The 25567-nt window shown below is 39.4% G+C and overlaps 1 protein-coding gene across 2 annotated transcripts in view; it reads left to right on the top strand.

Moving 5' to 3' along the window:
* The window catches only part of NASP (nuclear autoantigenic sperm protein), a 70010-nt gene extending 44599 nt beyond the window's left edge, over nucleotides 1–25411 (top strand). The window contains exons 2-15 of one of the 2 annotated variants that reach the window (XM_012554280.2): nucleotides 4449–4499; nucleotides 9451–9561; nucleotides 11448–11528; nucleotides 12746–12855; nucleotides 13562–14551; nucleotides 19003–19082; nucleotides 19587–19672; nucleotides 19779–19852; nucleotides 20209–20397; nucleotides 20529–20695; nucleotides 21382–21438; nucleotides 21536–21613; nucleotides 22327–22452; nucleotides 22944–25411. In XM_012554280.2, coding sequence (XP_012409734.1) covers nucleotides 4449–4499; nucleotides 9451–9561; nucleotides 11448–11528; nucleotides 12746–12855; nucleotides 13562–14551; nucleotides 19003–19082; nucleotides 19587–19672; nucleotides 19779–19852; nucleotides 20209–20397; nucleotides 20529–20695; nucleotides 21382–21438; nucleotides 21536–21613; nucleotides 22327–22452; nucleotides 22944–23024 — 2281 coding nt within the window. In that variant the 3' untranslated portion in view covers nucleotides 23025–25411. The remainder of the gene's footprint in view (nucleotides 1–4448; nucleotides 4500–9450; nucleotides 9562–11447; nucleotides 11529–12745; nucleotides 12856–13561; nucleotides 14552–19002; nucleotides 19083–19586; nucleotides 19673–19778; nucleotides 19853–20208; nucleotides 20398–20528; nucleotides 20696–21381; nucleotides 21439–21535; nucleotides 21614–22326; nucleotides 22453–22943) is intronic. The other variant, XM_023727122.1, reaches the window with a different exon arrangement.
* Nucleotides 25412–25567: the final 156 nt, after the last annotated feature.

Below are 25567 nucleotides of genomic sequence, written 5' to 3'. Positions count from 1 at the left end.
CCGTGAGGCTGCTTTCTCGTACCCCCATTTGCTGGTCTCCAATAGGAGTCCAAGATGGCAGATCCATGCTGCGTTAGCTGGTAGGGGACCTCTGCGTGAATCTCTCCTCGTTCTCCGTTCTTTGTCGGTTTTCTCACTCCATTTGGTGCTTGGCTGAGTTCTTTATCTCTTCATTTGATGTTTTAGGGTTTCAGGATTGTACTCTGGCTTAGTTTTTCGGATCTTTGCTGTGGAGGGACGGCGTGGTGCTTCTGCCTAGAGCGCCATTTTGCCGGAACTCCTTATTAAGACTTGTTTTGTGGCCTAACATAGCTTATCCTGGAGAGTGTTCCATGTGGACTTGAGAAGAATATGTATTCTATTGATGGGTGGAGTGTTCTGTATATGTCTGTTAAGTCTAATTGGTTTATAGCGTTCATTTTTCTCTCCTTCCTTATTGATCTTTTTTATCATTATTCTATACATTGAAAGTGGGACATTGAAGTCCCCAACTGTATAAAACTTTTTCTTTTCAATTCTGTTCATTTTTGTTTCGTACATTTTGGCGCTTTGTTGTTAGATGCATATATATGTTTATAATTATTCATAATATATAATGTTTATAATGTTTATAATTTTCTTACTAGGTGGAACTTTTTGTCAATATATAATGTCGTTTGTCTCCTGTAATATGTTTTAATTTAAAGTCTATTTTGTATGATAATATAGCCAACCCAGCTCTTTTTTGGTTACAATTTGCATGGAATCTTTTTCTATCCTTTTACTTTCAACAAAGTTTGTTTCTTGTTGACTAAAGTAAGTTTCCTATAGATAACATATAGATAGATCATGTTTTTTCATGCATTCTGCCACTCCCTGCCTTTGATTGGAGCGTTTAACCACTTACATTTTAAGATAATTACTGATAAGGAAGGACTGCTGCCATTTTTATGTGTGTGTGTGTTTGTGTGTATATATGTATATGCATGTGTATATATATATATATTTGCCGTTTGTGTTTAGTTGATTTTTTTGTAGTAGTGAACTGTTTTGAGTCTCTTCTCCTTTCATGTATATTTTTTAGATTTTTTTTCTTTGTGGTTACCATGACTTACACTTACTATCTTAATGTATAATAACCTAGTTTGAATAATGCCAACTTAGTTGCAGTGGTATACATATACTCTGCCACTATCAGTTGCTGTCGAATTGGCGACCACATGTGTGTCAGAGTGAAACTGTGCTCCATAGAGTTTTCAGTGGCTGACTTTTAAGAAGCAGATTGCCAGGCCTTTCTTTCGAGGCGCCTTTGGATGGACACAAACTTTTTCGTTGAGAAATTTCCCTTCTATACCTATTTTATTGAGAGTTTTTATCAGGAATGGGTGTTGGACTTTGTCGAATGCCTTTTCTGCATCAGTTGAGATGATCATGTGATTCTTTCCTTTTATTTATGTGGTGGGTTACGATGATTGATTTTCTAATGTTGAACCATCCTTGCATACCTAGTATGAATCCTACTTGGTCGTGGTGTATTATTTTTTTGATTTGATGCTGAATTCTGTTGGCTAGAATTTTGTTGAGAATTTTTGCATCTATATTCATGAGAGATATTGGTCTGTAATTTTCTTTTTTTTGTGTGGCGTCTTTGCCAAGTTTTGGTATTAGGGGTATGCTGGCTTTATAGAATGAATTGGAAGTGTCACTTCTTTTTCTGTGTTCTGAAATAGTTTGAGTAGTACTGGTATAAGCTCTTCTCTGAATATTTGGTAGAATTCTCCAGTGAAGCCATCTGGGCCAGGGCTTTTTTTTGGTTGGGTTTTTTTTTATTACCTTTTCAGTTTCTTGTTATGTGTCTGTTCAGATTTTCAACATTACTTTATGATAGTTTGTGTAGGTAGTGTGTTTCTAGAAATTTATCCATTTCCTCTAGGTTTTCAAATTTGTTCTAGTATAGTTTTTCATAATACTCTGTTATCATCCTTTTTATTTCAGTTGGGTCTGTTATAATGTCCCCCATTTCATTTCTTATTTAGGTTACTTGCATCCTCTCCTGTTTTTCTTTTGTCAGTCTGGCCAGTGATTTGTCACTTTTGTTGATTCTTTCAAAGAACCAACTTGGTTTTGTTGATTCTTGCTATTGTTTTTCTATTCTCTATTTTATTTATATCTACTCTGATCTTTATTATTTCCTTTCTTCTGGTGGCTTAGACACAAACTTTTGGTTAGCAGCAAAGCACGTCAATTGTTGGCACCATCCAGGGACTTCTACATACACTGCCCCTATACATTTTCATCCCTCTTTATATTATTGTCACAAATTATGTTTGTAATACATTATGTATCCATTGACATTGACATAGCTTCATAATAGCTGTTTTATGCATTTGTCTTTTAAATCATATATTAAAAAAGGAGTTACGAACCAAAAATACAGTAATACTGGCTTATATCTTTACTGGTGTTCTTTATTTCTTGTGACTTCAAGTTACTGTCTTGTGTGTTTTATTTCAGCCTTAAGGATACCCTTTAATATTTCTTGTAGGGCAGGTCTACTGGTAATGAACTCTCAGCTGTTGTTTATCTGGGAGTCTTTAATTCTCCTTCATTTTTGAAGGAGAGTTTTGCCAGATACAGAATTTTTGGTTGACAATTTTCCCCCCTTTTTAGTACTTTAAAAATGTCATCCTACTTTCTTCTGGCCTTTATGGTTTCTGATGACAAATCAACTGTTAATCTAATTGAGGATCCCTTGTACATGTTGCATTGCTTCTTGCTAGTCTCAAGATTCTGTCTTTGGGTGTTGACAATTTATCTATATGTCTGTGTGGATCCTTCTGAGTTTATTCTGCTTGGAGTTCATCAGACTCGGGATGTTTTTGGCCATTATTATTTTTAAACCCTTTTTCTTTTTTTCCTCTGAGACTCTGATGCATATGTTGGTATGGTTGGTGGTGTCCTACAGGTCTTTCAGTCTCTGTTCATTTCTCGTCATTATTCTTTCTGCTTTTTGGACAATAATTTTGATCGTTTTATATTCAAGTTCACTGATCCTTTCTTCTACCTGCTGTAATTTTCTGTTGAAACTCTTGTGAATTTTTCATTTCACTTACTGTGCTTTTTAGCCCCAGAATTTTCTGTTTGATTCCTTTTTATCATTTAAATGATGTTTTCATTTTGTTCATGTGTTTTCTTAATTTCCTGTAGTTCTTCGTCCATGGTTCCCTTTATCTCATTAAGCATATTTAAGATAGTTGATTTAACATCTTTGACTAGTAATTCCAGTGTATGGTGGGCTTCCTCAGGGATTGTTTCTGTCAATTTGTGTGCGTGTGTGCATGGGCCATACTTCTCTGTTTCTTTGTATGTTTTGTAATTTTGTTGTTGTTGAGAACTCGTCATTCTGGATATAGTGTGGTAACTCTGAAAATCTGATTTCCCACTCAGGAATTGCCATTGTTACTTGATGAAAGCTTCAGTCATCTGTTTAGTGACTTTTCCCAAACTATATTTGCAGAGTGTATACTCCAGTTATATGTGGTCACTGAGTTCCATTTTTCATACACACATCCAAAGGTGCATAGGACCTTAAAGCTGCTGATGCAAGAGGGCCATAGCCAGAGGGCCAAAACCATGGCAGTATCTGAACTGGTCCCTCAGGGCACTATCAGGCTTAACCAACTATGCAAACAGTGCAACCAGACAGCCACTCTAGGAATGGCGAAACTATCCCACTACTGCCTGGGGCTGAGGAATGCAGGATGTTAGTGGATTTTGCACATGAGCTTCATCTGGAAAAGATAAGCAGCCTTTTTTAATCAAGCACTCCCCTGGTTGATTTAAGTGTTAGATCAGGCTTCAAAACAGTTTATTCCAATTACTCTTTCCAGTTGTTGTTTTGGTAGAGGGACCGACATCTATAGTATCCTATTCTGCCATTTTGAGAGGGAAATGAATTTTCAACAGCATAGTCTCATTGCTGGGGGTGCTCATTGCTTCTGGGCTGATCATTATTTCTAGACCCATTCAGTAGACACAGCTCTGAAATGTGTCAAAGATGTTTATTAGGAACTTTAAAAAGTGAATGTTCAGGGGAACTCTCTCATTTCATTTAAAAAATTTTGATAAATATAAATCTTGTAGTAAACAGTTTTGCAGAATGTAAGATTGCATTATAGGAAATATACTTAATTCTTTTCCATCTGATCATAAATGCAGAAAGCTAGAATGTGAATGTCTTGTTCATTAATATACCTTGTATCCAACAAATGTATGTTTAACAGATATTTGAATAAGTAAGGGTAAACTTGATAATATAAATAAAATCTTAATCATACTTGGGCTGTATTGGGTGTTAGGAAATGGTAGCTTTTTAAAATGGCTTTATATATTTATTTATTTTCTAGGTGTAAAATATATTTTGACTTTTTTTTTTTTCTTCTCTTTTTTCCCTTCAATTTTCATTATAGAATTGAGGAAGATGCTCCAGCTCCTTCTACCTCTGCAGATAAAGTGGAGAGGTAAGCTTGTTTACATGGAACAATTAGATTCATATCTGAAACATAAATTAACTGTATAAGTTGAGAACTATTAGTTTCATTATTTTTAATAGATAATAAATAAACTGGACATAAAGGTACTTGTCTGTAATTTAACGTGTAGAAACCTGATAACAACCTGTTCAGGGTTTTCTTTTTTGCATTTAATTAGAATTGAAAGTTATCTAGTTTTGCTGCTTGATGAGTATACCACATGCCTGACAAATGTTTACCCATCCTATCTTTGTATACTTCTCATTTGGATCTCTATTTTGTAAGGCTACCATTTTCAATTTTGTAACTATTCTAGTTATTAAGTTTTATATCAAGCCCACATCTGTTTCCTCGTAACTTCTCCATCTTGGTGTGACCATATGGTTCTTAACTAGAGGTAAGCATAACGATAAGTAAAAAGCTCTTCCAACAGGACGATTATAGATTCTGTTTTTTAAGTTTGAGGTATGGTTCAGGTTTGTGTGTTTTGGAAAAGCTTCTTTATGATTCTTAAGCTCACTTGGGTTGAAAATCATTGTTCCAGATTCTGTTTAATCCTTCTGCATAGTTTCCTTCATCTGTTTTCTAAGTGTCCTTAAGTTTTGTTTTGTTTTGTTTGGATGTTTTTCATGATGTAGTCTTAAATTCCCTTATCATCTTGATTATTTAAAATATATCCTCTAGAAATAATATATCTAATGATTTGAGTCAGTCTTGTTTTTGAGTGCAATAAGTACTACTCTAGATTGGTCCTACACAGATACACTTTGGTATATCTCAAAGTTACACCTAGTCTATTTTAGAAGGTTACTGATAGAGTATACTATAGTATTTAAGTTTCTGGACTCAGTATAAGGCATAAAGGTAGGTAGGCTACCTGATCCTCACAACACAGCGTTGTTATGTAGTTATCAATATTATAAACAATTATTTTTAGAGAAGCGTAGATTCTGAAAGGAACATGAAGGATAGTTGGAAAAAGTATGACTAATTTCATTATAAATTCACATCCACTACCATCGAGTGAGTTTTTAGTACTGCATAGCAGTCTTACCACATTCCCTGGTCAAGTCATTTTCCTGTTCTGCTGTGCAACTTTTTCGTAACATTTTCTTATAAAACATTTAACACTATCTCTCCTGTTGGTCTTACTTGATGATTTTACTTTGTTTTAGTTCAGTGAAATAAATAATAGGAAGAGAAATTTTACAACATCCCCAACATAAATCTGTACCCATATAGTCTCCCCTTTGGGATGTCTGTTCCTGCTTACTCAGCAGTTCTTAAAGTGTTGTTTGGATATCCTTGGGGTCCTTGAGACCCTGTCAGAAGTTTTGTGAGTTCGAAAGATTTTCTTAATAATAAAGACTATTTGTTTCTGTCACCGTGTTGACATTGAAAATAATGGTACAAAACCAATGGTTGGGAAACCTGCTGCCCTCTTACCATAAATCAAGACAGTAGCACCAAACAGTGCTAGTATGTGTTAGTATGTGTTCTACCACTCACCCACAGTCAAAAAATCACCAGACTTACTTAGGAATGTCTCTGATGAAGCAGTTTATTCTCATGCCTTGACTACGTGGCTTTTTAATATTCTGTGTGACTGTGGTGAAATGAGTTCCTTTATGTGGCCTTTTGCCTTGGTTCTTTGAGAAAACTTGAGAGATTTTTCCCCTAATCCCTGAGGAGTTACCTTTACCCTAGTTTTCTATCCCAGAGGGTTTGTTACCTTTGTCCAGGTTGATTGACATTTCCTTGATAAGTTGTAAATAGCTTGATTGTTTGATACTTTTTGCTGTTCCTGGGCTGCTGCCTGCCCTGTAATTTATTTTACATACCTTGCAGGGATTGGTCAATAGGTCATGCAAATGAAGTGACTATACCCTACAAGGTGATTGGACAGTTTGCTATGCAAATGAAGTGACTAGCCTACTGAGGGGATTGGTCCATTAGTGGCCGTACTAGGGGGAAGGCCATGCCTTGAAATTGACAAGGAATTTGCTTACATAGTGAAACCTGTGAGAGCCAGAACCAGATGGGACTGCCTTGTTTTTCTGGGCCTTGCAAGTTTTCTGCCTTTGACAGGTTGCAAGTCTTTACCACTTTTCTATCGTTCATTTTAGTGGAAAATATTTGAGTTTTCCTTCTCTGACAGGTTTCCACAAAACACAGAGTCCGACTTTCACAGGTTTTACTGTATAAGCAGCCATTCCCATAGAGGTTTCAGAAAGGCAGGAGAGGCAAGAAGAGAGAAGATTCAAGAGAGAGAGGAGGTGAGGAAGCTCCTAAAAGAGGTGTAACACAGGTCAAGGGCTCTAACACTGAAGACAGCGAGAGGCTTGGAAGAGGTCTTATGGCAGAGCTGGTGGCAACAGACCCGGAAGGAGCCATGCAGCAGAGCTGGTGAAGGCAGAAACTTGCTGCTAGGAATGCAAGACAACTGAATAAAGCTGCTACACTGGCTATCAGCTGGGTCAGTTAGCAGCAGGGAGGCTGAAGTCAGAGAGGTCTGCATGACTGAGGGGGGCATACAGGGCCAAGAGGCCTGTCCTGAGGGGGCTGAGAGGAAGACCACACGGCTGAGAGGGGGCATGCACAGCAGAGAGAAGGGCCTGCTTACTTGTCCACCTGAGAGGAGCTGAGAGAGCTGTCCTGCACTGAAGAAGGGAGGGATGTGCTCTCCACTTTGAAAGAGATGTACTCTCCACCTTAGGGGGTGGAGATTGCTTCCAAATTGTGCTTACACGTGTCCTGATCCTGAGTTGTAGCCTGTTGATCCTGATCATCCTGAGTTCTTACTCCATTACTTTCTTAAAACTGTTTAACTGTAAGTATGGTCTGTGAGTTCTCTGTGGCTACTGCAATGAATTATTGAACTCAGCAGAGAAGTAGAGTGCTGTGGATGGCAGGGTGGCGGTTGGTGTTGGAAATGGTAAAGAAGTTGGAAAGTAGAGGTAAGTATGTCTGACCTCCACCTCATAGGAATCAGTTTCGGGCTGATGATTTTGATTCTCATAATCCCCACAGAAGTTAAAGATTCTGACGTTACCACTACTGTTACCACATTACAGTGACAAAATGGAAAGTATGGATTAAGTACTTCTGTATGCTGAATTAGGTATGATGGTTGTCTTGAGGAAAAGCAGTTGTGCGATTGAGTTAAGAGTTGAAATAGCCACTTTTTTCATGGAACTTTAAGTTTACTTAGAAGAATGACCACCAAACTGTAGTTGTTCAGACTTGAGTATTTGACAGAAATTTTCTCCAAATTGAGTAAAATGAGCTTGTCATTTTAAGAATAACTGATAGTACCTGTTGCCAGTGATCAAATTTGAGCTTTTAAGCAAAAGTTAAGATTTTTGAAAAGTTGCGTTGACCACTGTGAGCTTGACAGTGTTCCATTCTGATGAAATTGGTGATTTTAATGTGTTTTTTTTTGTTATAAGGAGATCTGTCAACATGAAAGATTTGTGTAAATTAGTGAACCAGTATTTTCTTTCTCTTTTGTTCCAGACGAGTAGAGAGCAATAGTTGTGTCTTAGATGTAAATGTTTAATATATTTTTAACAATGTAATTGTGTATGTTTACCATAATCATATATATGTATTTTAAAGATAAAGGTACTGGCTTTTCAAGCTGCCACCGCCAGGTGAAACTGCCGCTGCAATAGGGCCAAAACCATGGCAACTGTCTGCACCAGTTTTCAGACCAACCCAACTATGCAAACTGCATCCCCAAATCCTTAGAAGACACGGTCCCCACTGCCCACCCAGGCACCAGCCAGCTGCTCTAGGGATATGGCTGGGCTGAGGAACGAAGGATGGTAGCCAGTTAGCACATGTGGCTTATCTAGGTTGGTTTCCCTTTATCAAGCATTCCCCTGGTTAATGTAAGTGTCAGATCAGGTTCTAGAGGTCCAAAAGGGTTGATTCCAGTTGTTCTTCCCAATACAATTGTTGTTTTGGTAAAGTTAGCGACCTCTAGAGCATCATACTTAGCCATCTTGCCTGATGTCACTGTTGAATATTAACTTATATATTTAACTACGTAGTTACCTTTCCCAGTGATCTTTATTTCTTTGAGTTGCCATCTCTAGTGTGTTTTCCGCCTGAAGGACTCCCTTTAGCATATCTTGTAGGACTTTTTTTGCATCTGGATATCTAATTACTCCAGTACCATTTGTTGAAAAGATTATCCTTTCCCCTTTGAATTGCTTTGGCATCTTTGTTGAAATTTATATTGACCATACAAGTTTTTTATTCTAATCTGTTCCATTTGATGTATTTGCCTTTGATACTAAGACTACATTGTCTCGATCTTGAAATCACTGGCTCTTGTCGTATTTACCCTAATGTTTCTCTTGTTTTCTTGTGGTAGACGTGTTTGTATAAATATGAAACATAACGAAACATTTGCCATTTCAAGGTTTTTTACATGTATAATTCAGTGACAGTAAGTACATTCATCATGTTGTGCAGCCATCCCCACTATTTCCAAATTTTTTCATCACCCTTAACATGCTCGGTGCCCCCTAAACAATGGTTCTCTCTTTCCCCATTACTTTTTCCTGCCTCATGTAACTACTCCCACAGGTTTTCTTGATTCAGTTTTCCTTTTATCCAGTACAACTTGCTATATGAATTCATGGTTCCCTTTTTGTTGCTTAATTAACAAATATTTACAGTACATACAATATAGGCCTTGTGAGCAAATAATCCTTTAAGAGAAAATATTCTAGTCAAGCTTCTGAGAATGTTGCCTTTGAGATTTTTCTTGGTTTTGCAGTGATAAGTTAAGTGTGAGTTTGCTTGGCCTTGACGGAGTAGTCCAAAGAGTTAAAAAGAGAAACTAAGTATTATGGTTTAAGTGTAGTAAGTGTTCAAAAAATGTTGATTAAACAGGGTTTGACACTTCACAAAATTCTTTTTCTTGCAGTTTGGATGTGGATAGTGAAGCTAAGAAACTACTGGGTTTAGGACAGAAACATCTGGTGATGGGGGATATTCCAGCAGCTGTCAATGCATTCCAGGAAGCTGCTAGTCTTTTGTAAGTATTGTGTGTTTTTCTATGATATGATATTAAGTTCTTAATAAGCCTTGAATTATAAAAAGTTGTTTTATGATGAAAAAGAATGAAGAGCAAGAGTTTTAAAAGATTGGATTGTTTTTCATGTAGGAGTTTATTCTTGTTACTGTACCTGAAATCTCAGTATCACTGAGCAATTTCAGCCTTTGATTTTTCTAAGGTAATTTTCCCCCTAATCGCCACTAATTTGAGTTTGTCCTGATTTTATCACTGGGAGTATCCTGGGAAGCCCCTCAGTCCCAAGCAGGCTGTGATGATTGGTCACACTATTGCTAATGGTATTATATTAGCACATAATTTTTCATACATTCTTAGCACCTTTGATCTGTTGTTGCCACTGCTTTGGAAGTTGGCAAGCTACCACCAGGAGGCCACACATTACCTGTATTTTGGGGCAGCAGGTAGCTTTAGTGCCTCAAAGGCATAAAAGTGATTTCTTTACCTTTCCCCTATGATTTGAGCTAGTTTTATTACCAATAACAATTGATGGTCAGTCATGTTTCCTAATTAACTGATTTCATTATATACAGTTAAAGAAATTTCCTTATAAATAAGTGCTTTTAATGAAACATTTATGGTTTTCAGGCTTAGGGCTCACTATGATTAAAAGCCTCTGGCGTCTTCATTCCTTCTGTTCAGTCAGGGTCATATCAGTTCATTCTTTTTCCAACCCAACTCCTTTTCCTAATCTCCAGAACATAATCTTATTTCTGAGTATCTACAGTAATTTCTTGTCTCTTCCTTGCCTCTTACACCTGGACTTCATAAACTGAGTCTCTGGTGTGCTAGGGGTGGAGCTCAAATTTTACCTGAGGCTAAGTACTTACAGCATTTTTATATTAAAGCACATGGTTATTCTAGAATGTAAAATGTATCTAAGGGGATGAGAACACTTCCTAGGCTACTCCTCCCAGATATCTGGAAAGGTCAGTATTTTCATTGTCTTGCCATTTATGGTATGTAGGAGGAAAATTTGAGAAGCGGTATTCTAATCTAGTAACTATCCTTAAAAACATGACCGTCATCATGATTCTTCCTGCTTAATTTCTGTAAGTGATTCTTACTATATTCTTAGGCAACTAGTACTTGACTTTGCATGACTTTTGCCAGTTCTTCACTCTGAAAGCTGGTCTCCTTTCTCTACCTAGAGAGCTACCTCTTCCTTCCCATTTATCACACTTGTGTAATTTCTTCCCTCCCTCTTGCCTATCTAGGCGTTAATGGCTAAAACTTATATATGGTGCTTATTGCATTTCTAGACTCTGCTTTAAATGTTGTTACATACATTAACTCATTTAGTTCTTACAAAAGCTCTTTGAACAATTATTAATTTCTATTTTACAGATGTGGAAACTAAGGCACTGTGCAGTTAAGTAACATATTTAAGGTTATACAGCTAGTTAAGTGGCAGAGGTGGGGTTTGAACTCAGGCAGTCTGGTTCCAGAGATCATGCTCTTAACCGTATATTGTGCTGCCTTTCCACAGACCTTACTTATCCTCTAGAGTCCAGTCAAAGGTCCTCTATTCTGGCCCACACTGACACCTCCCCTCCCTGATCTTCTAGCAGGAAGAATGCCTATTTTAGTGTAGTTGGCTGTTAGAGTATATACTAACTCTGGCGAATTGGTGTTATTTAGAATATATATCGTAAATAGATGAAGAACATGCAACATCAACTTTGCATTGTTTCTAAAAGTCCCTTTGACCTTGACATGAAAGCCAGAGGGAATATTGGTTTCATAGAAGGATTGTTTTAATAGAAGTGTCATTTTCTAATTAAAGAACTGGAAATAAATGTTTTAGATTAGATGTTAATTCAGATCTTAGATGTTTGTTCTCTTTGTAGAGGTAAAAAGTATGGAGAAACAGCTAATGAATGTGGAGAAGCCTTCTTTTTCTATGGGAAATCGCTTCTGGAGTTGGCAAGGTATGTCTTTGAAGGCTCAGTTTATAGGTAGGATGTTGTGTATCACCTTGACCCAAACCAAACCAAACCCGGTGCTGTCAAGTCCATTCCGACTCATAGTGACCCTATAGGACAGAGTAGAACTTCCCCATGGGGTTTCCCAGGAGCACCTGGTAGATTCAAACTGCTGACCTTTTGGTTAGCAGCTGAACTCTTAACCACTACGCCACCAGGGTTTCCATGTGTATCACCTTGATGGTCTCTTAGAAAACTTAAGTTTTATGCTAAGATGTACTAGTTTTGAGATTTCACATGAGCTAACCAAAACCCACTGCCATCGAGTAGATTCTGACTCATAGTGACCCTATAGGATAGAGTAGAACTGTCCCATTGGGTTTCCAAGGCTAGTGGGTTCGAACCACCAACCTTTCGGTTATCAGCCAAGCACTTTAACCACTGAGCCACCAGGGCTCCTACATGAGCTATGTAAGCCTGGTTTTACTAAGGGGGTTTTGAAGAATCGTGAAATTGTTGTGAGTAGCTCTTGATGCAAAGAGTAAAGTTATATTTAAGTTTTGACTTTTGGGGTCTTTAGAAGGGAAGATCTTTCCACTAGTGAATGGTCCATTGAGTAAAGCCCAACATAGAATCTTTAAAAGCAGTCTCAGCTAGCTTATAAAATAATCACCTTTAACAAGGACTGAATGAAGGACAATTTCAGTGTACTATGTGAGAATATCTAGCAAATAAAACTCATAGTCTTACTAGTAGAAAATTGTTGGATATTTTCCACCATAATCTACTAACCAGAATAAACTATATTGAGGGCACACAAGCTATAAATAATCAGTCATCTATTTAATCTCTGTTCTAGTAAATTTTGTAATCTTGTAAATCTTATGGAGCCATAAGAATTTTCCCAGAATGTTATTGGCTATATAGAAAAGTGTGTGTAGATAAAAAGTTGGGAAAATATAGCCCTATTGTAAAGTGAATACATGCGGGGCTTGTTGATTTGGTAAGAGTCATCAGTGGTTTTCATGTGGCTGGATAAGGGAAGGGATATGCTTGTTTCTTTCAGTGCTCTTTTGATCATTGCTTTTCTCCCATGAGTACTTAAACAGTTTATATTTCCTGCATTTGCTTCCTATTCTACTGCTCCATAAATTTACAATTTCTGTCTTAATGAAAAATTGTTTCTATCATACCTTTGTTGTTTTCTTCTTTTGTTCTCCTAGAATGGAGAATGGTGTGTTGGGAAATGCCCTGGAAGGTGTGCATGTGGAAGAGGAGGAAGGAGGCAAAACAGAAGACGAATCTTTGGTAGAAAATAATGATAACATAGATGGTACGTGGAGTTGCATGTGGCATTCAAGGGATGCGACATATACTGCTTGTGTACAAGTGATGGAAATAGGGCTCTCCTTGCCTTGGATGGTCTCTCCCAAGATGCCTGTGATGACACCTGCGTCTGGTAGAGATCGCAGTGGGGGTCAGTCAACTACTGAAACTGACAGTGAGTTTTTGTAAGAGGACAGTTTATTTTCTCAGACAAATCTGGTTAATTTAAATTGATGTTCCAAATATCACTACAACCTTAAATATTTTTCTGATGCAAATTTTTTAAGTCCATGTAGTTCAGTTGTTTTAATAGCAATATTTATAGAGACCTTTTACATTTTAGTGTCTAAGAAAGTTAAATGTTAATTTTTATGCTGAGTTTGGCTATTAGAGATTTACGTATCACGTGGGGGTCTGTAATGTTTAGAGGAAAAGGAAAAGCTTGGCATTTCTTACCTAATTGATACTCAGAATGCTCAAGTAAAACTATCTCATTTAAGGAATTTGTGTGTGTTTTTTTTAATAAGTTGCTCTGCTAGCTGGTACTCTTCTTTTTGCTTTCTCAAGGGGGCAGATAATATTTAAGCCATCTGCTAAATCTTAACAAGCCAGGCTGTTTGAGGGCTTAAAGGGAATGTATTTTTAGTTTCCATTTATGCCTTTATCATTAAACTCGAAGACATGTTTATGCTTCATGTTCTTTAACCATGTAGAGGAAGCAAGGGAAGAGTTGAGAGAACAGGTTTATGACGCGATGGGAGAAAAAGAAGCAGCCAAAAAAACAGAAGACAAATCTTTGGTAAAGCCTGAAACTGATAAAGAACAAGAGACTGAAACAGAGAAGAGTGGAAGAGAAGATATGGATTTAAGTGAGCCTACAGAGGAGCTACGGGCAACCCCAGATCAGTTAACTGACATCACCAAAGAGGCAAAAGGAGTGGCAGCACCAGGACTGAATGAAGCAGAGGTCACTTCTGAGAAGCCAGAACAGGAAGCACCAGATGCTGAGGAAGGAAAATCAGTACCTGGAACACACATCCAGGAAGAAGAGCACAGAGAAAAAGGAGGTCAGGAGAAGCAGGGAGAGGTAATTGTGAGCATGGAGGAAAAGCCTAAAGAAGCTTCAGAAGAACAGTCTGTTGCGACTCTAGAAGAGCAGGGCTCCGCAGTGGAGGTAGAAGCAGAGCCTGGAGACCCGACAGTCAAGCCATTGGATTTGGGTGGGGAAGAGCCAAATGAACAGGTAGCTACCTCTGAAAATGAGCCAGGAAATGTTGTTCTTGAGGAGCAGTTTGTAGGGCAAGAAGTGCCTCTTGCTGAGGAGTCACCAGAGGTGGGAACAGAGGCTGCAGAGGCTGGATCAGAAGTCTCTGAGAAGCCTGGGCAGGAAGTCAAAGTTCCTCCAAAGGATGGTGCAGTCAGTGGACTTTCAGCTGCAGGAGACCAGACTCCTTTCAAACCACAGATGTCTGCAGAAGGACCAACAGAAGCAAAAGATGGCTCAGGAGTAGAGAAGGTCAGGGCAGAGCTGGTTCCTAGCCAGGTGGAAACTAAACTGTCTGTAGAAGAGTCTGAGGCAGCTGGAGATGGGGTTGAGACCAGGGTAGCCCAGGGGGCTACTGAGAAATCGCCTGAAGACAAATTTAAGATAGCTGCTAATGAAGAGACCCAAGAGAGAGAAGAACAGATGAAAGAGGGTGAAGGTAACCGGGATATATGCAAGAGCTGCAGTGGGTGGAGTACATTCTGGATTTGGCTCACTAATCATGGGTAAAAGTCAGCCTTCCATTCAGGATTTTCCGTCTGCCTTTGGATTAGGAAAGGGTTAAGTGAAAATGGGGATAGTTTAAGAGAAGGTTTTGATAAGTTGAGAAAGTTAAGTCAAAAGCAGCAAGTCCTTAGCTGGCTTAAAATCTAATGCTTTTACTAACTGCAAAATAGGCTTTCTCTGTGATTTCTGAGACTTGGCTAGCTATCAGTAACTTGTTGCACCACACTAGCCAATAAAGAGGGATGAAAAAGGTGGATGAGGGGTATGAAGTAGGGAAAGAGTGAGCGAGGCTGGCAGAGAATGCTGAATGGATGTTCACTTGCATGCCTCTGGATTTTTTAATTTACTGTTCACATGGTTCCTTTTTTCTGCTTTTTAGGAAGCAGGAACAGCAGTAGAATCCACTGAATTGGTACACTTAAGCAGGCATGCCATTTAAATGAGGCACTTTACCCTGGAATGTTCTATCAGCAGACTTAAAGAATTCTGATGCCCTGTCTACCCTTAGTCTTCAAAAAATGTTTAGAGGCTTATACATATTAATTCAAAAAGCAAAAAAAAAAAAAAACGTAAAAAAAATTTTAAAACCAAAAAAACTTTAGACATTAGCCATCTTGCTCCTTTCCCCCCTCATTTCACGGTTGCTTTGGCTGCTAAACTGAATTTTTTATTACTTAGAACATTATAAACTATGAATGCTTTGCATAGTACAGTTGTTCCTATTGTGATTCAGTTTCATCAGTTAGTAATTTTATAATTGGCAAGTCTGACTTGTGTTATCATTTGAGGATTCTACTGTATAAGGTTCATCTAACATTGGCATTAATAACCACAGGTATATTCCCATTAATTGTTATTACTTTGTATAACTGCCAGACTACTTCAAGAGTTCTCTTGAGTTTTAGATTTTCAAAGAACCATCATTAATATTTGCAGCTTATTTCGGTAACCTTCCTTCTACCTGTGTGCAGGTCCCTGAACTCCAGCCACCACAAGCATGGTAACCAGAAGTGAATTGGCTAAATGGTAGCACCATTATGCTTATTTATTATAAGGCTTTTAGCAATTCTTTATGGAAAAAGCACAGAAGTGAATTCTTTTTTTTTTTTTGAACTCCTATGTCTCGATTTAATCATATGAGCAAGAAGTAATAAGCTCTGGCTGGCTAAGTTGGACCTTTAATGATAAGCAAAAGCTGAGATGTCATATTTCCCCACAGTTTGTTCAAAAACTATTCAGTTGTATGACAGGTAACATTGTTAGAGCTCTCTCATATATATTGCTTCTGATTCCAAAACAACACTGTGATAGGTAGTATTATTCCGGTTATACAGATGAGATTGAGGCTTAGAGATTATGTGACTTTTTGAGGTCAAAAAGTAAGACATAGTTCTAGAATCCAAACCTAGATCTCACATTGAGTAGGGCAGCTTTTATGCCCTCCCATTACCTACCTTGCATGAGAAATTTCCTGGTTACTCATTTTTAAGATCATTTATAAAATCGTCAGTCATGTCACATTTTTTTGTGTTGTGTATCAGGTACTTTTTTCCGTATTTTACAAATGAAGTAACCGCAGAAAGCGGTTAAGTTGCCCTGATTACGTGGCGAGTAAAGGGAGGGCTGGGCTACCCAGATAGTTTGGCTCCAGAGGCCAGGCTGTTACTTTCTGTGTTTTATTATTCTTTACATGGAACACCAGCCTGCAGAAATCTTTTTCTGTAGATTTAGCAAGTAATTTTTTCTTCACTTAAAAATCAAAACCCCATTTCCTACCACCCCTTGGGTTTTTGTGATCTGTTGGGCTCTAACAAAGATAATTTGCATGCTGTTTGCTATTGTCAACACTAGATGTAATTGATAAATGAACAAAATTCTAAAATTAGGGCATGAAGAATGGCCACGCTCAGGTGGACTATCCCAGCCAACCTGTAGTTCCCTTTTTCTAAAGAATTGTAATAGGTATACCACAAAAATATTCTACTTTTAAAGAAGCCTGGGAAATACTGGGTTTAATATATTTCTTTACTGAGGACATCAGGGCATTCCCATTAATACCTGGATATATGTTACCAGGTTGGGAAGTTCTGTTTTAAAATAATGGCTTTCTTGATAACCTAGCTCCCTCTTCACCATTCCATGAAGGTAGTGCAGGTTCCTCAGGAGAAACCAGTATTCTTAGACCGTTGTAAGAATTTTAATTTAAATATCTGGTGGAAAATTCCAGTTAGATATTTTATGCCAAATTAGATGTCATTTTCTAGCATTCTGATATAATGAGTAGGAACAGATTAGATACCAGATAATTAAGAAGCATATAGAATTATGATTTAATGAATATTTTGTCTTTAATTTTTCCTGCAAATTGGCAAGATCCAGTGTTAAACTTTTTTTTTTTTTTTTTTAGTCTAAGAAATACCTGTCTTAGTTATCTAGTGCTGCGATAACAGAAATACCACCAGTAGAAGTTTATTGTCTCAAAATCTAGTAGGCGAGAAGTCTGAATTCAGGGTGCCAGCTCCAGGGAAAGGCTTTCTCTCTCTATCGGCTCTGGAGGATGGTCCTTGTCATCAGTCTTCCCCTGGTCTAGGAGCTTCTCAGTACAGGGACCCTGGGTCCAGAGGACGCGCTCTGCTCCCGGCACTACTTGCCTGGTGGTAATGAGGTCCCCTGTCTCTCTGCTCGCTTCTGTCTTTCATATCTCAAAAGAGATTGACTTAAGACACAACCTAATCTTGCAGATTAAGTCCTACCTCATTAACATAACTGCCTCTAATCCTGCCTCATTAACATCATAGAGGTAGGATTTACAACACATAGGAAAATCACATCAAATGACAGAATGGTGGGCAGTCACACAGTACTGGGAATCATGGCCCAGCCAAGTTGACTCATTTTGGGGGGACATGATTCAATCCATAACAATACCTATATCTACCTCAGCCATCTTGCACACTCTTCTGGAGGGTGGGCTTCATTGATAGGGTCTATAAAACTACCCATTTTGTCCGCAAACCACTTGTTGGAATTTGGACATGAAGAGATAATGACATGGTGTGGTGGTAGCTGTTTATATTTCAGAAGCACTGAATTACATAGTCAGCAAAAGAAAAATGAGCCACCTGATAAAAGGGGGTTTGTTTGTTATAGAGGTTAATAGCTCTTATAGGACTTACTAGTTTGTCTCAAGATTTTTAACATATGGGAATTAGTTGTCTTTGCCTTTTCCCCATCTTAAAGCAGTATTGGTAGGCAGGAAAAGTCCTTAAACTTGGCTTCATGGCCCAAGGCCTAACTGCCATACTTATATTCCCATATGGGGCTCTGGTGGCACAGTGGTTGAGAGATTGGCTGCTAACCAAAAGTTCGGCAGTTCGAATCCACCAGCCGCTTCTTAGAAACCCTATTGGGCAGTTCTGCTCTGTCCTGTAGGGTTGCTATGAGTTAGAATCAACTGGCCGGCAACGGGTTATATTCCCATAAAGATAGTTAGGATACAGTATTTGAGCTCCTTTGCTGGTGTCAAAAATGCTTAATGAAAGATGCCAGAGGTAGGCACATTCAAAAAAATTCATGCAGTGTTTGTACTAACAAAAAGCCCATTTTAATCACTTGACATTAAAATGAAAGTGATTAAAATTTTAAGCTATCTTATCACTGAGAGTGTACCAATTAAGTGCAGAGCTGTTTATCAGCAGCCTGTCCTTACAGGCATTTGACTTGTGAGTGTATGTCAGTATGGTGAAATATAGTGTTGACATGGCTGCAAGTTTAAAAGGAATCATTAACAAGGTACCTGAGTAAAATAACTTGGGTACTGCTCACTCAAATTCTGTACATGCTAGGAGCTGGCTGGAGTCTGTGGCATGCTCATTGGTGAGAGTTGGTAGGACTATGCTTGTCTCTTCACAGCACTGTGTGGGAAAGCTAGCCTCTTGAGCATTCTTGCTCTGAGCGGACGAGAGTACTTTTGGTATTTCTCAGCTTTGTCAGTTAAGAGTGGTTTAAAGATACCAGGAACATTGGCGGAGGCCTCCACTTGCATCTGGCTTTCCGGCTATATGCATAGGAGCTTTCACTTAGTGAACAAGAGGCAGTAGCCAGTCTGGCTTGATCTAAAAGATTCAGATCGATCTTTATTAAGAGAAATACTTAGCCTTTTGATTGCAGAAGGTCTGACCCATAGACTATAAGATTATACACATTCTAAGTCTATCTATATTAGACTAACCACTGACTTGATCCAGTTCAAATGTTAACTGACTTGGGTTAGCGTCTGGTCTGCCCTACCTCAGACTATTGACAGATGTTTGATTCAGACTCTTGACTAGTCAAAAAATATCCTTATTTGTATTCTCAATACTGAGGAATTTTTGCTTGCAGAAACCGAAGGCTCAGAAGAGGAGGATAAAGAAAATGACAAGGCCGAAGAAATGCCAAATGATTCAGTTCTTGAAAATAAGGTAAGTTCTTACTCATTTAGTACCATTATCTGCTTTCTTATTGTAGGACTGTGAGTACTAGTTTAGGTGGGAATATTATAGATAGCTATTTCTTGGTTACAGATAGGGGATCCTTTATTTATATATATAAAACTATGCCTAGAATGGACAGATCCATTTCATCCCAGCGGGTCTTGTCTGATAGGGCAGATTTATATCTCACTGATGTGTGGATGGTAAGGTGATAATTTAGTATAGAAACTTCTTAGGGACCTTTTTAGAGGAGAAAGTCTGAAATTTGGATCCTATATCAGGTGTTTTTTTTTAAACCATACTAAATTATATGTTGGAAACCGTCTTGGGCAATTCTACTCTGTCCTTTAGGGTTGCTGTGAGTCAAAATCAACTTGACGGGAACAGTGTGTGTGTGTGTGTGTGTGTGTAAATTATATGTTGAAGTTTGTATAATCTAAAGAGGCCTTTCTTATACTTCTGCCTAATACCAATAATTTGGATATACTTTAGTCTCTTCAAGAAAATGAAGAGGAGGAGATTGGGAACCTAGAGCTTGCCTGGGATATGCTGGATTTAGCAAAGATCATTTTTAAAAGGTAAAACTCTTCATGCTTTTAGACGCAGGTTGGGAGCTTGGTGGTTGAAAATAGTTAGGATTAAACACTTGCTGTTACGGTTTCTGATCGACTTTTCTTCTTTTAGGCAAGAAACAAAAGAAGCTCAGCTTTATGCTGCACAGGCACATCTTAAACTTGGAGAAGTTAGCGTTGAATCTGGTAATACATTAAAAAAATTTCCTCTCCTAATTTCCCCTTTCCCCCTAGTTCTTCTTCTAATAAATTCCTTAAAATCCAGCTCGATGATCATAAGTTCTGTGCTTTAAAAGGACAGTAGGTTCATTATATAGTCCCTAGTACAATGAACTATCCTTCTAAAACATACTTTACTGAAAGTCTCTAAGTTAGTTTTGTTAGTTATTTTGATATTTTTTATAGTTAAGTGTCCTGGAGATGCTACAAAGAAAAATGAAATGGAAGACCAGGGAGCATTCTTGCAGAATGGGTCTGAAATTTGGAAGTACTTTATATTAAATGCTGTTATTTACTTGCTGTCCCTTTTCCTTTTATTTTAGAGAACTACGTGCAAGCTGTGGAGGAGTTCCAGGCTTGCCTAAACCTGCAAGAGCAGTACCTAGAAGCCCACGATCGCCTCCTTGCGGAGACTCACTATCAGCTAGGCTTGGCCTATGGGTACAACTCTCAGTATGACGAGGCAGTGGCACAGTTCAGCAAATCTATTGAAGTCATTGAGAAGAGAATGGGTGAGTGAGCACTAGCTGTTTCGTGGTGATCTTGGTGGATCCAGCTACTGACAAGGTAAAAAAAAAAAAAAAAAAAAAAAAGATCCTTTTGTAGTAAACTGTTACTGATCACTTTAGCCTGTTCTTTGTAGCCGTACTAAATGAGGAGAAGAAGGAGGCTGAAGGATCACCTACTGAATATGAGAAAGAAATTGAGGAGCTGAAGGAACTGCTACCTGAAATTAGAGAGAAGATAGAAGATGCAAAGGAGTCCCAGCGTAGTGGGAATGTAGCTGAATTGGCTTTGAAAGCTACTCTGGTTGGTTCAGTTTCCTTCTAACGTTTTGATAATAGCATGTTCGGTACCATTGAAGGCATCATGGTGTTAGTGTTCTCTTTGCTAGGAACTGTAGGCATGACTTTGGTTCCAGGGAGTTGGTGGTCAGAGGGAATGTGAAAGCTCATCTGATTATTCTATTGAATAGTACAGTGAATAAGAGAATACGCTTTGGAGCCAGACTGCCTGGATTTGAATTCCATCTTTACTATTTAGTATAGTGTGACCATGGGCACCTATGTTACTTATCATTTTTCTGCCTTAGTTGGCTGATCTGTAAAATGGGGATAATAGTACCTGGGTGTAAAATACTCTGATAGTAGTAATTGTTTCAACAAATGTAAGGTATTATTTCTATCTCTGAGAACTCCTACATAGATTAGTTGGCACTCGGAGGGCTTTGACCCTCGATTACCTGGCTCCGCTTTTGGCGGCTGGGATACTGGGGAGCTTTATACCCTGCAGGTAATGATAGGATACGGAGGGTTTAATTTAATATTTCAGTGTGCCTTTGCCGGGGGTGGGGGGTGTTAATGATCCTGTTACTATATGGATACCACTAGCATTTCAGGTCTTAATCAGTTGCTTAGATGGTGAGTACACTTGTAGGACTGTGGATGGCCTGGGTTCTATTCCCGGGACCCACTTGGGTTTGTCGTCTCTCACAGGTGGAGAGTTCTACTTCAGGTTTCACTTCTAGTGGAGGAGGCTCTTCAGTCTCCATGGTGGGTATTCAGGTGATTTTTGTCACTTAACATTAGGCCTTGAGTGATTGTCTCACATGTAGTTTGTCCACTGCTAACAAAGGCGTCCTTTTGCCAGATTGCCAGTAGAAAGCCAACAGATGGTGCTTCCTCATCAAACTGTGTGACTGATATTTCCCACCTTGTCAGGAAGAAGGTAAATCTGTACACAGTGGTTTCTTTTCTTCTACCCTTTTCCTAGTCTGCCTTTTATTGTTGTTCCCCAGTGATAAACGAGGAATACCTTTCTAAACACTTCTGATAGTGTAGTAAGCTGGTAAGCTGCAAACACTCACTGTGCAAGAGTGGTGAGGATATTTGTGTGAAGATAGTTTTCACTGCATACCTCTTCTAGCAGGTTCTGCTGGCCTCTCTCAGCCTAAGGACTGTTAGGAAAACTGCCGAGGACTGGCCAGGTGAGCCCCTCTGAGAGGCTGGCAGGTGTTCTTGGACAGTAGCTATTCAGCAGCAGACCTGCTGATACCTAAGCTGCTGTGAGTCTGCCTTCTGCCTGCTGTCACAGTAGTTCTCTGCTCTTGTAGAAGAGTCTTAACTCCTGCTTGGTTTCCGGATTCAGGTACAGGAGTTTGGTTACTGTTTAGATCTATTCCTTCCTCCCAGCCCACCAGCCTTTCCAGTAAGAAGGCTGAATGTGTATGTGTTGGGACAGACTGGTTGTTTCTGTAGAGTTCATACTGGCACCTGCCCCACTCATTACCCCTGTGGCTAGGGAGAGACCCTTAGAGCTGTGAGTCTTGCTATTCAGGATCTTTGCACCACAGAGGTTAAGGAAGTGTTTTGGAGTTAGATACATTGTTTTTTTTAAAAACATAAAGTATATTTGTGAAGCCTTCACAATTATATCTTTAGAGGAAACCAGAGGAAGAGAGCCCCCGGAAAGATGATGCAAAGAAAGCCAGACAAGAGCCGGAGGTGAATGGAAGCAGCGGGGATGCTGTCCCCAGTGGAAATGAAGTTTCAGAAAACATGCAGGAGGTGGGCAGTTAAGCAGGGCTTGGCCTCCTGTCTCACTTCCTTGTTGTCAGGGTCTGGGGAAATCCGTCCTCCCGAGTGCATGCTCCCCACTTTGAGCCTATTTGGATTGCTTGAGTGTAACCTTCATAAAAGCAATGAACAGAAAACAGGCAGTCTCATTGACAGATGGAACTGATGTACCACAGGTTCCCCTCTACTGAATGTCTGAGAAGGCACTTGACTGGCAAGACCATTGAGTCACTTCTGCTTGCTCCTTTCCATGTAATATATGAATACTGGCCCTGTCAGTAATGTGATAATTAATCACGGTCAAAGATTTCAGGAAATGGCCTAACACTTTGTGGCTGATTATGTCCTTCTGTTAGTGTAAGGAACAAAGCAGAGTTTGCAGGATCTGTGTTCACCCCTCTGACCCAGACCTGATTGGTTATGTAAAATGGAATGGCTTAAGCCAGGGTCACTTATGTCTAGGCTCCCTGTTTCTCTTTCAGGCCGAGAATAAGGCTGAAAGCCGGGCAGCAGTGGAGGGGACAGTGGAGGCCGGAGCTACAGTTGAAAGCACTGCATGTTAAGAGAGGGAGCAGACACTTCCTCCTGAGGGAAAGTTTTTTTGTATATAATGTATTTTTTCACTTTGGGGGGATTCTTTTTATATAACTTCAATAAAGATTGTAAGCAAAGGTTGAGGCTTTGTTGGTTTTTTTCTTAAAATATTGACTGTATCTGTGCCTTGGAGCACTCCAGGTTTTATATAGTGGCCAAAGGTATTCCCCCCGGCCCCGCCACCCCTTCTGTGCTGATCTCTGTGCTGGAAGTTTTAATCCCCAATTCCTGTCTGTGTAATGTACAGGTGATCAGATCAGGTATTGCTTTAGGCCCCTCATCTTCCAACGGTGCTATATTTTCCATTTTTAAATACCTGACTGAGCCCAGCTGTCTTGCAGACCTTCAGTGGTGCTGCCCCTGTATGGGGACTACAAAGACAAGACTTACTGAAGATCTTGCTGTTTGGTGCTGATCAAGGATGATGGACTTTGGCTGTTTGCTACAAGCAGCCTCCATTCAGGCCTTGGGTGATACCTGTCTTCTACCTAACTACCCAAATGGGGCTTTAATCCCACCTTGGAAAAAGAACTCTGAAGAAAACATTGGGGAAGTGATCTCTGAGGAAAACAGTTGGCCTATTTAATTGTAGAGAATTGAGTTCAATGGTGTGAAAGAGGCTGAAGGATTGTGATGGACACTTTGAATGTGGTTGAAAGAATCTTTGTGGGGAGGCTGGCTGGTTGTTACATTATCTTCTGTATAGAAAGGTTGAAATATATTATCCCTTGGAATTGTTACCCTCTCTGCAGTTTCGACTTCTCAAATAAACATGCTAAAAGGCTCCTGGTCTGGACTTGTGTTTAAAGATTTTACAGTGGGATGCTGGGCTGCTTGGAGCAGTTTAGTTTAGAATGTGGGGATTTTATTTAATCATTCTGACACCCACAGGGCTACTCTGCTGCTTAGGATAGACAGTAGGTTAAAATCTGCTGTTTTAACATCCTATGTTGAAGGCAGAGAGAGTCGTGCTGGACCCCCAAGTCAACCCCAGTTTTCAGCATTGATTTTTTTTTTTTGCTACTTAAAATGGAGTTTTTCTGGCCTGGTAATAGTGACTCATGGCTGCAGAATCTCTGGCTTATTCTGGCTTTGAACTTGCTTTCTGAAGATGCTCTTGTATGTATGTTCCAAGTCCTGAGACCTTGTTTTGGTCAGGCCAGTACAGTCATGACACAGTTGAGTCCCAGACCCTTGACCTCCTATGATTGACAGTGGGGTCTGGGGCTAGGACCAGTATCTAATTTTAGCTAGGTACCACATGTGACCCCACTTGGCAGAAATTTCATTGGGCTAGGGCTCTACCCTGAATCTGTAAATACAGAAGGCTACAGGAGCTTTGTATTTATGAGGAGCTTGAGTGTCTAGGAGGTTTCTTGGAGGGTGTTCCGAGGTGGAATTTGAATGAAGTGCAGCAATAAGAATGGCGTTAAGCAAAAGAACAGGTGGGAATGAGCTTATCAAGTTCCGTAAACTGGAATTAAAATACCCCATGTCACCTTGCAAAGAACTTCCTGTGTGCCAGATAGTATTGTAAATATGTGAGATACTCATTTAATCCTTAAACATCAATCTGTTTTATAAAAGAAAAACAAGCACAGAAAGGTCAAGTACTTACGGAAGGTGGTAAAACCTGTGGTTGGAACTCACATTTTGTGTTCCTAACAGCTATTTGACTCGACCTTGTGTTAGAACACAGAGTAATAAAGCCACAGGTCTGGGAACACAGCTCAGCCCAGGACTTAGTCTTGTGCATGTTAAGACAGTCATACCTACGTTTATCATCTGGGCTTAGAAACCCAGCAAGGGTGGGACAAAGCTGTGGTGAGGACCCAAACTCTAATCTCTGTCTTTGACTCCAGTGAGGGACTCCTCTGCAGGAGGTGGAGGATCAGCAAAGCCAGCTGAGGGGGCGAGGGAGCTGCCTTCCAGTGATGAGCTGGACATCTGTGGAGTTGGGAAAGGCAGGTCCTCAGCAAGACCGTAGAGGTTAGGAGCACAGGTTTTGGCGTCACACTACCTTAATTTGATCCTGTCTTGACTACTTACTGTGAACCTACTTAAAACCCATTTGTGCCTTGATTTCCTCATCTGTTTATAATGTTGGGTACTGTGGAGTTGATTTCGGCTCATAGCGACCCCATGTGACAGAGTAGAATTGCTCCATAGGATTTTCTAGTCTTTGGTCTTTACAGGAGCAGCTCACCAGTTCTTTCTCCTGCTGAACAGCTGGGTGGGTTCAAACCTCCAGCCTTTTAGTTAGCAACCTGGTTGCATCACCAGGATTCCTTAATTAAAAAAGCAAAAACCAAAGCCACTGCTGTCAAGTCAGTTCTAACTCATAGTGACCCCATAGAGTTTCCAAGGCTATAAATCTCTACAAAAGCAGACTGCCCACATCTTTCTCTTGCAGAGCCACTGGTGGTTTGAAACTGCCGACTTTTCAGTTAGCAGTTGACCGCCTTAACCACTGCGCCACCAGGGTTACTACCTATCTAATAGGGATGTGAAA

Source organism: Trichechus manatus, unplaced genomic scaffold (genome assembly GCF_000243295.1).
Source record: "Trichechus manatus latirostris isolate Lorelei unplaced genomic scaffold, TriManLat1.0 scaffold00015, whole genome shotgun sequence".
Lineage (NCBI taxonomy): Eukaryota > Metazoa > Chordata > Mammalia > Sirenia > Trichechidae > Trichechus > Trichechus manatus.
Note: the sequence above shows the minus strand (reverse complement) of the source record. Positions and strands in the feature narration are given on the sequence as shown.